General features: G+C 35.7%; 1 protein-coding gene across 2 annotated transcripts in view; it reads right to left on the bottom strand.

Annotated features, from left to right (window-relative positions):
• Positions 1-6,245: 6,245 nt before the first annotated feature.
• The window catches only part of LOC139940355 (protein FAM53A-like), a 96,821-nt gene continuing 92,033 nt past the window's right edge, over positions 6,246-11,033 (bottom strand). For both annotated transcript variants that reach the window (XM_071936569.1, XM_071936570.1), the window contains one exon: positions 6,246-8,217. In XM_071936569.1, coding sequence (XP_071792670.1) covers positions 7,858-8,217 — 360 coding nt within the window. In that variant the 3' untranslated portion in view covers positions 6,246-7,857. The remainder of the gene's footprint in view (positions 8,218-11,033) is intronic.

The following is an 11,033-nucleotide window of genomic DNA, read 5'->3' as shown; positions in this document are numbered from 1 at the left end:
TTAGAAGTAATAATGGGACAAGATGTGTGAACCATTCCTGGCAAAATGATGCAAGTGATACAACACTGCCGCTATGTCTCACAAAAACACATCATACTGGATCTGTGATATTAAAAGTGCATAAAGTCAGGCATTAAAATAAAAACAAAAACAGGAATAACTTTTTTGCTCTAAGGAGTATTGGAGCTGACTGATAAAATTATATTTAAATTGTGATATACAAATGAAAACTTAGGAACACAGCAAAACATAATCTAAAAGTGGCTTGTTGATGTGCATAAATCCAACGTGATGTGTACAAAATAAACTATACCATAAGCCAACTTTAAAATTCATGAATTATATATAAAATGTTCACAATAACCATTCATCAACTCCACATCACAAATGTTGGTCCCTAGCTTTTTAAAATAAAAAAAAAATCAAATCTGCAAACAAAAAACTAGTTAATATTAACTACTTTAAAGCAGCTGTTAAAAATAAAAAATTCAAACATTGTGGATTTTTTGCAAGTTACAAAATGAAGCTTGGAACATCACACAAAAAAATAAAACATGTTTTTTTTTAACTAAATGGGTAGTACTGGTTTTATGAAAAATCAATATGAAATAAAATCTATGTTTTTGTTAAATCAACATAAATGAACTCACTGTTCTCTTCCCTCAACTCGAAGGAAAAACAAACAACTAATGATGTTAGACTAAGAGACTTAAATCAAATAAAAACATTAATGCATCAGTGTGAAACCCTCTTACAAATCAACTTGGAAACTATACTCTTTAAGGCCATATAAACAACAACAAAAGAATCAATACACAGGATTATGCATCCTAGTTACCATTCCCAGTAACCACGAGCAACCCCATTCCGCTATAAGAAAAGAGTTTATATATATGAACAAAGAAACAGCTTCAGTCATATTTTAGATTACAGGATAAGAAAACCAATCAAGTTTATTTTAGCGAGCCCAACTTTTTAATGATAACGAGTCAACTTTGACTATTCTCATACACTCAAAAAATACCAGAGTCAATATTGACCCGCATTCCTGGCCCATTTCTGGGTCAGAGCGACCCAGAAAGTGGATACAAATTTGACCTTAACCAAGATTCTGCACCATTTCGACCCATTCAGGGTCAATTGACACAGATTCCTGATCATACTGACCCAGAAATGTGTCAGGTTCCATGGAACCCGGCTCCAGGTCAATCCTGTCCCGGAAGTTTCTTAAGTGTAAAGAATAAGAGTTAGTCAGAAAAGTTTTTCAAAGCAGCATAACTCATAACCTCCTGCAAGGGATAATTAGTAGCAGAGGAACACCAAATAGAACAGCTTTATTCTCAGTTTTAAAAAAGGCAAAACTATTATCAGAAGTTGCATGTTTCATTTTAAAAATTGAACAGTGCAGTTTTTATTTTCGTGAAGACCAACTCTCTACTAATTCATGAGCTAAAATCATCATACTTAAATAGCTAATATTTTCTATTGAAATTTTCCCAATATATTATGAATAGTTCAAGTGTTTTTGTTAAAAAGCATTGGAAGTGTTAAACCCTTCAATTCATTGCAGTTTGGAAAAGCTGCTCAGCAATAACGCTACTGAAATGCTTTACAACTAATCAATTATGAAACATTAAACCATGCATACATTAATTATTGATTGTTTTAAACTAAAATGTTGATGTAAATTTATACAGTTCATGCAATTCGATCTTTTCTATGATTGTACATCTTAATCTTTGAGACTCTGTTTTGAATCCTAGTTTTCTCTTCCTATTTCCACAGGACAATCTATACAAATGTATTCAAAGACAGTAACTTTTTTTTTACAAAAATTGTAAGATTTCAGCTTATTTTCAACACCCGTATGGTCAAGTCTAATAATTATCATGCATTGTTCAAAAAGTTCATTATCATTAATATCACAATAATAGACCCTCATCACACCGCCATATTGTTGTATTGTTCCCTGACTTTCAGTTTAAAACCACTTTGAAAAAAGTTCACAATGTACAAGGCACCAGCCTATTCTGCCAATGAGCCTCAGTTTGACTCCCATAGACGTGTGTGTAAAATGGCGGATGCATGAGTAAAGTCTAGTCACACCAAGTGTCAATTATATCAAAGTGCTCTTCACTGTCTAGTTATACAACACCGAGTGAGTCGGGGGACTAGATGTGCAGAAAAAGGTACTTAAGTAAGGCAACTAGAGGAGCCAGACTACAATAGCCTGGGAATACTATTTAATTTTTTTTATCAAACCCACAAAAATTATATACAACTTAGAATAACAAGATTGGTTTAACAACAAGTCCAAAGTTAGTGGCACAGTATCAATCCATTACGACTATTATAAATCCAACATGAAGGTAAAAACACTGGATATTTTCTTTCACATTGCTGGCAGGTGGTACATTTCTTGAAAGAAACTGGGCTTTTTTTTTTAAATGATTCAAGGTATTCTGCTTTTGAGAAAATCCCAAAATATGTCTCACAACAATTTGTTTACAGGAGCTCTGAGTTACAGAACACAACTGTGGAATCCCAGACTTTAAGAACAATATTCTTCAGCAGGAAAAATCTTCAGCCCGGTAACACATTTACAGCACTATGAAAGAAAACATACAAATGTTTACCAAGCATTTAATACCATGGTAGACTATCAGCTCCAAAGACTGAAATAACATTCTTATAAGTCAAAATTTTACCATGAAAAATAAAACAATTATAACTGTGCCTTCCAACCAACTTATATATGCTAACCAAAAACCCAACAAGTGTTAGGTTTATAAAAAATAGAACATGTTCTCACTATTTAATTTGTGTTATTAAAATACATCAAATTACTAAGGAAATGAGAGAGTACTCGGTGCTTAAGAACAGAAGCTCATGTTTGAGTATCAACACTCAGTGTTGGAGTATCAACACTCAGTGATTGAGTATCAATGCTCAGTGATTGAGTATCAATACTCAGTGCTTGAGTATCAACACTCAGTACTTGAGTATCAACACTCAGTACTTGAGTATCAACACTCAGTGTTTGAGTATCAACACTCAGTGTTTAAATATCAACAACACTCAGTGTCTGAATATCAACGCTCAGTGTTTGAATATCAACGCTCAGTGTTTGAGTATCAACACTCAGCTTTCGAGCATCAACACCCAGTGCCTGTGTATAAAATGAACTGACAAGGGGAATTATCAACGTTGTAAGCAGCACTTTTATACACCGAGCTTCTAACACCATTTAGTGCATCTCATGTGACTAAGTTAAAACACTGATTTTAATTCAGTAATTAGTTTATAGTAAGGTCTCTCCAAAAAGGCTACATTCCTACTTTTCAGTTCACTCACTCACACCCCCTCTCACTCTCCCATCAACAAAATTCCAATTGATAATAATACTGCTTTTTAATCAAGCTAATAAAAACACCAGGAACGGCTGGAGTTCAAAATAATCTAACGCTTTTTCATATTACCTGGTTGAAAGACCGACTCACAAACTTTCTTGGAATGGAACACCTTTTTTTTATAGGAACAACCAAACCGTTCTCCTAAACAATTGATACATGTACAGTGCTATAAAGCAGGCAAGACACACCCTGAATTGTCGTTATCAATATTAAATCGATACCAAGCACTTTATTTGGTTCCAACATCACACAACCAAAGTGTCTCACTACAGAAATTCATTTATAAATGTGCAGTCAAATATCCCTAAAATATATATATTATCATTAAAGAACAAATATCAACAGCATCTTTTTGTTTGTAGGTTTTTTTTCATACTTTTTTTTTTCAAAACAATTCATTAAAGCTATTAATCAGATAATTGTACAAGTTAAAAATATGAGACCTGCAATAATCATATCCATGCAAAATCAGTAATCACGCAAATTGTCATAAAATGCCTTTTGAAAACCGATAAGCTACTAAGCAAACAATAAGTTCATTTAATTTGAATACAAGAGTAATTTCTGGTCACTCTTTCATTCGATTCACAAATGTAGAAAAAAAGTTCATGAAATTGACTGTTCACTGTCATCTTGGAAGCACAAAGTGCTCACTTGAATAAATCACTTCTCTTTTTAAGAAAAAATTCATTGCTCAAGATCTCATTCAAGAAGCTGATACTTGACTGATCACATGACCTTGTGGACAATATCAGGTCACATGACCTCACAGGCATGTCGATCACATGATATAACTTTTCAGTATTGGTAACATGACCCAGTCCGACAATTTTGGTTGCTTAACATCTGTTGACAAAACGGTCATAAAATTGTATTTGTCAGTAATAGATGCGTCAAAACTTCTTCAAAATGTATCACATGACCTCATGTGATGATCATGTGACCCCATTGAACTCTACTCACTTGACCTGATTTGAGCAGTATCAATCACACACCTTCATTTTATAGCAGTCACATGAACTTAATTAGCAATACTGATCTTGAATGACCTTTATTTACAAATACTGGTCACATGATCAACCTTATGTAAACAAAACATCAACTGCATAAACAGTATTGAGTTTTCCTCAGTCTATCATCAACGCAGAGTTAACAATAATGTTTTTGTTTTTTTTTACTTTTTAACTGCAAACTGTTAATGTTTCAAGGAATGACATTTACTTCCATCCTTTGTTAAAAAAACTACTCGCCATTCACAGCAAAACAAAACTGTTAATTCCATAAATATAGTCAACTTACTGTTAAGCAATTTGGGGAAAGTTTTATTTGGCAAATTTCTTTCATCAGCAGAGGAAGTGAAATCAAAGGGAACAGTGAATTTAGAAGAACACTCAAAGGTAGATCAAGGCACAAACCAGAAACTCTTTGGAAGTACATTTTGTTTTCTTTGATCAAACAAAGAGAGAATTCCAGAGTGTATCTTGTCTATGCAGGAACTCATAAATGATCAATTGTGTAGATTTGTGTTGTATGCTTTAACTAGGTGCGGTGGAAAAGACCTTTGGGCCAAAATCTACACAGAAAAAATGTGACAGTGTTTTATCACGAACGTAAACTATCACGAACGTAACCGGTACATTAAACACATACAACTTGCCCAAACATAAAAATTCCATATTGTCTGGTTACAATGTTTTTATACATTTTTTAATGGGGATAACTCTTGAAACAAATTGGCTTGTTGATATCCTTCTTACACACAGCATAAACAAAACAAAACACACACACACACACACACACACACACAAACAAAGCCAACATAAAATTATTGCAAACTGCCCTGCTTCATAGCTATCTACTAAACTCATGATATCAGATTATTCTAGTAATACACTACAGAAATGCACATACAAACCATATGTTCTCAACAAAAATGAATCAAACATAAACGGAATTATATATCAACCTACTCCAGTTTGACATTTTTCTGATGTTACTACTTGCTGAGGCTCCAAAAATGTACCCCATTTAGGGTATGTAGTTCTACCCCGATTGATATTTGTTCCCAGGTGATACACATAAAACTACCCCAAAAGGCACATGCGGCGATTGGATCTTTATTTCCAAATCAAGATAGCAGTGAACCTCTTGGGTGATAACACCACTTTCTGCCTCTCTGGCATGACTGATAGGTCCAACTTCATAAAGCCTGCAAGCACAAAAACCTGTTAAGCACAAAATGGTATTGCTTAGCAGAACCAGGTTACCAGCCTAAATTACATTAAGTTTGCATTGTCGTGGCTGGTGCCCGAACTCAATTTTTGCTTACCAAAGAAATTTGTCAAGCTGTATTTTTTGCTTATAAGCTTTATGAAGTTGAGCCATGGTCATCTAACTAAACATCTTGAAGAGGGTATAGACTTTTATCAAACATTACAACCATGTTCCCTGTCTCCTTTGACAATAATGAAAATATATTCTCATTACTCAATACAGGGGGCAGACTAATTTGACCTTCCAGCCTCTGATTAGGAATGGAAGGGAAAACAAGATGGCTGCAATAGATCTATTTACTCAAAGTTTATGTCAGAAATGACAACATATTGGCCTCTTTCCAGGTTGCCAGGATATGTTTGGTAAGGTGATCGTTTAGATTCCTCCTCCCGCTAAACACTTCAGAAGAAGGAAACATGCTAAGTGAGTGTACCACGTGATTGGTTCGTAATGACACCTGTTTGGTTGGATAATTACACCCGCACCCATTAGGGAGGCATAACACCTTTTAAAAAAAACCTCCCCCCCCCCCCCCACACCCCCCTCCTCCCAAAAAAAAATAAATAATAATAATAACCTAGTTAATAATAATAATAATAAATAAACAAATAAAAAAATAAAAAATTGCAAACAGTTGCTGCAGTCTTTGCCTGAAACCATTACAAATCGGAGAAGTTATCGATTATTTCTTACTTTCCTGTTTGCATTATATTGGCATTATATCGGATCTCAACCGATCTTTGAAACCAACAGGATGCTGTTGGCAAATTTCATCACAACAACATGACAAGTTGATATATAATTCCGTTTTGAAAAGGAGAGAACAAAAAAAGTGGACTGTGAATATCCTCCAGAGAAATCTGGCATTCTTCAAACTACAGGGTGTGTACATAACATGTACATTTGAATTAAAATGAAACCATTTCCCATGATGTGTCTGTTGTGAGTTATTTTTAGACTTGCACAATGAGCTGGTATGGCACTCATGCAAATCTGCACAATTGAATGAACAAATCTTAAATCCAGGTTGGGTTAGAGAAATAGAAATATTTTTTTTTAATCAGGTCAGGTTTGTGATCGCACGGCTGTATCTTATGTGTAAATCTCTTTTTATACATGGTGCTACCCGCAAACCTCACCTGATTCTACTTTGTACTCCGACCATGCAAAGTTTCAAATCCAACTGAAGAATTTGTGGGTACATCCTGTTTTGTTTTGCATCTTTTATTGGAAAACAAGAACAAAATGGCTAAATGTGAGTTGTGATTAACTCAGCCCTCCATCCCTACTACATTTTTAGTGTGTTTGACTTTGGTAGCAAGTACACCTGTATGTGATATTCAATTATAAATCTTCTCTTGCAATGTCAGAACTCATGTCCCTTGATTTATTTGATGCTTGACAAACTAAAGCCCACTGGACTGATATGGTATTGGATGCCGCGTCTCGGAGAAATAGTATCCATTTGTATCAGAGAAACATTGTTGCTCTACAAGAATACCAGTTTCCGTTGAGAATTGAGAAAGGATGAGTTTGAATTGGGTAGATTTCACAAAGAGTTCAGACTAGTCTTCTTTCGAGATACTCAAGTTATTTGTCCGACTTGGGACTAGCCTAATAGCTCATAAAAAGTCCTAAGAATAGTCCCAAGTTAGGACTACTTTCATGAAATCAACCCCAGCACTCTGTAATTGACACATTTTGATCTTTGATTATAATCCACATGACGAATCTTCACAGTCCCTATTCAATACATATTGCAAAACACAAAACATTACCAAATAAATATATAGCACATGAAGAAAAAAACAGACACCACAATCGAGTGATACATTAAATACTTTGTTAATATATGCCTAAAAAACAAAAAGGGGGGAAAACCAAGTCATTGTTGTGATTAAAATTGTATAATAAGTTTAAGAGAAGCTTTTATATCTTTAAAATAATCATGTGAACTCACGGCAAGCAGATTTTAAACAAAGGCTAATTTTCTAAACTCATCTTCTCTGTGTTTCTTTTTAGTGATTGATTTTGTATGGAATATTCAGAATAACTTTCAAAAAAGTCATTCTATCTCCTACTAGATTTAGATGAGATGTGGAAAATTGTGTCCCGCATGTGACAAATTTACATTAAAAAAAAGTAACATCGTATAAATCCTACACCCCTTTCAATTTTGTTCAATGAGATCGACGTCTAAATCGTTGCCAGGGTCCAACGGAAAGACGCCGAGTTCCCGCCCATCATCCCCGTCAATGTCTTCTGCGTTCTCCTCATCGCTACTTGCATCTCGGACCTCTTGTTGGTCTCTTTCATTGTCATGACAACGAGTGCTGTAGCGGAGGCTGTATTGGCCATTACTCCCTGACTTGGTCGGTTGATCGAGCTCTTTTGTTGGGCTTGAGGTAGGTGTAATCATGACGCTGGAGGTGTGACTGGTATCCCGTGGTGATGAGGCGATGGTCTGCAGCCCGCAGAATTGCTGGGAATCCAGTAGCGGTTTGCAGTGGCTCCTTGTGTGGTACTTGTTCTGGATAAGAGGAAGAATGGACAGAAGAAGAAAAAAAACGCCACTTAAAGTGATTATTGGAAAAAATACAAATGAGTTATCTGCAGAACTTTTCATTAAAAAATACTGGTACTCTAATCAGAGATGGAAGTCCTTGGTACTCTACTATTAGACTCAGTACCATGTATCAGAATACTCATACTCACTTGTACTCATAATTGATGAACAAAGTACTTTCAATTGAGTACTTCTCAGCAGAACTTGATACTCAACTGAAAGGAACTTGAATACACTACTGGTCACTACCTGAACCAAAAGGACACTCAGGGACATGGTCTCCTAAAATGGCGCTGCCAAGATTTTTTTTTTTTGATGATGACGTCAGTTGAATTAATATTAATAATGCATGGTTCATAAATAGTGCTTTATCCCACCCCTAGAGGTGTTTTAAAGCATTCAGTATGTTGTCCTGGAGTCAGTATGAGACCATGCATGCATTTCATTCTGTGGTCTCATTTTGTACCCAATAGAAAACACATCAAGCATACATCAAATGTTTGCTATCATACTTGTAAAGTCATTCCATGTTTACATCTATATGAACAAGTGCAGTACTCCAAACCACAAACCCATGTTCCTGGATGTAACATTCTGTGAAATCACTTGACAACGACTTTGATTGAAGTAGCTGGCTGTAAACACATGGACAATAAAAAAAACATTTGAATAGAAATGGCCCTTCAAACTCTCAAACCTATATCAATCAATACTGGACGTGCCTAGATGGTGTATGCCAACAAGCACACTGGCCCATGGTTGACCCACGCATACTTGCACCTCCTGGCAACTGTACCTCAGCCATTGCTGAAGGATTGAACCCCAAGATTCTCAACTGATTTACAACCGTCTTTCACAACTACATGTAAATATTCTGAGGAGAATTACATTATGGGACGTGCCTTGAGCTGTTTGTACACTGTACAGACAACTTTACAAACTCAACGCTTTGAAGGCTAATCATAGTAAACTGTGGCCATTATTGTCTGGTACCCTCTATACACAGTGTGAAAACTGCTCTAATGCTTATTTCATTAAAGTGGAACCAGTCTAAACTGCCCCTCATCCTCAGTTTTGTTGTATTGGGTAGAATGTGAAATCTAATCAAACCAAAATGGCCATACAATAACAGTTTGGGGTCCAAGATGAACTTGAGGTTATCTCCAGTAAACCCCAAATTATCTTTCTAATAAATTTCTATGTTCCAACTGCACTACTGATCACTCGGTGAGTTAAGCAGATTATTCACTTGAAAAACGCCGAACACTGCTACACCAAACTCATACTGCTTTCCTCATAATTTCATCAGCATATACCATAAGCCCAAACAACCTTTGACACCGAACGAGCTTATAAACCACTATTCCCAAAATCCCATAACACTCCACTTGCCTCAATAAAAACCTAACAATTCCAACATGATTTATGTGCACTAATGATACCATGGGAAATACTCAGCTGAGTGTACAGTCAAAACATAACCATCTTAATTGCAAGGAATCTTCTAACTTTTGTTTTTGATATTAAGATTTTTTTGTTTTAAAGCTATCCAGTGACAGTGTGCGCATACTATAGTGATTGATAGACCCTGCCAAATGATGGATTTAATGAAAGGGTTGTGTTTTTTCTACCTACTGTGGTCGTGACAACTGAAAAGCTGCAACGGTGGGGGGAAAAAACACCAAAACATTAATGTTTTCCATCAGTCAGTGGTTGGGGGCTACAAACTGCTTGTCTGCAGAAAGATATAACTGCTTGAATACATTACAACAAATGAAAACAGAGGCCTTAAAAAGGGGGCAAATCAGATGATTCTGTGATGAAAATGTGCATGCTAAAAACACCTGTCAAGTACAAATTTGTCTGGTTTTTGATTGATGAAATTTTATGTTGCAGCTGGTCATTAGGCGCTGGTATTTCAATTGCGCAGAATTTAGAAATTGTAAAAATATGACGAGAGATTCATACAATGGAGTCTTAATTCATAGCATAAATAGATTTTTACATGACATCTTTTAAAATTAATAAAAACAAAATATTGGAAGGTCCAAATATTTTGTCTAGTATACTATTCCAGTCATTATTATAATTCTATTATGCAGTAAATCCTCGCCGCCTTTAAGAGCAGCATATAGACTCTCCGGCAGAATTTATTTCATTCCATTTGGGAAATAACTAAATGGAGAAAAGCAAACTGCTCTGGGACATCCTTAGAACTAACATAAACAAGACCCTGATTGAGCCAACTCAACCGGCTTGTGCGAGTTGTTACATCCCTTGTTTGGCAGATTCTAAAATGGCTGCCTATCGGTCAGTCATTTACAGCATGACTGGTAATTGCCATGCACGACTGGCAGTGCAGTGTGGTCGCCCGGATGTTCTTTGTCAGAGGAATGAAAGGGTCTACTGGGAAGTTGAGGCACATGTATATACGTGTATACAATCAGATGCTTACTTTCATAATTGCTTCTGTTCAAGTTAAATATTCCAGGATCGGACAAAATAAGGAATCCGAGTGCATTTGGCGACAAGCAAATTGAAGCTGTCACTTTCAAAACCATGAGAAGAATATACATTTAATGAGGAAAGTTATTAATAAAGAAAGAGGGTCTTTTGGGAAATTGTGACCAGTCCAGAGAGGAATAACTAACAGAAATGACGTAAACTCACAATCTGAAATGTCATGTTGAGCATCAAACAACCTTCTCAACAGAAAAAGTCACTTCAAAGGAAAACTACGGAACGAAACGCAGCGTCAGGACGGACTCTAAATCTACTTA

Source organism: Asterias amurensis, chromosome 8 (genome assembly GCF_032118995.1).
Source record: "Asterias amurensis chromosome 8, ASM3211899v1".
Lineage (NCBI taxonomy): Eukaryota > Metazoa > Echinodermata > Asteroidea > Forcipulatida > Asteriidae > Asterias > Asterias amurensis.
This window is presented reverse-complemented; position numbering and strand designations above follow the sequence as displayed.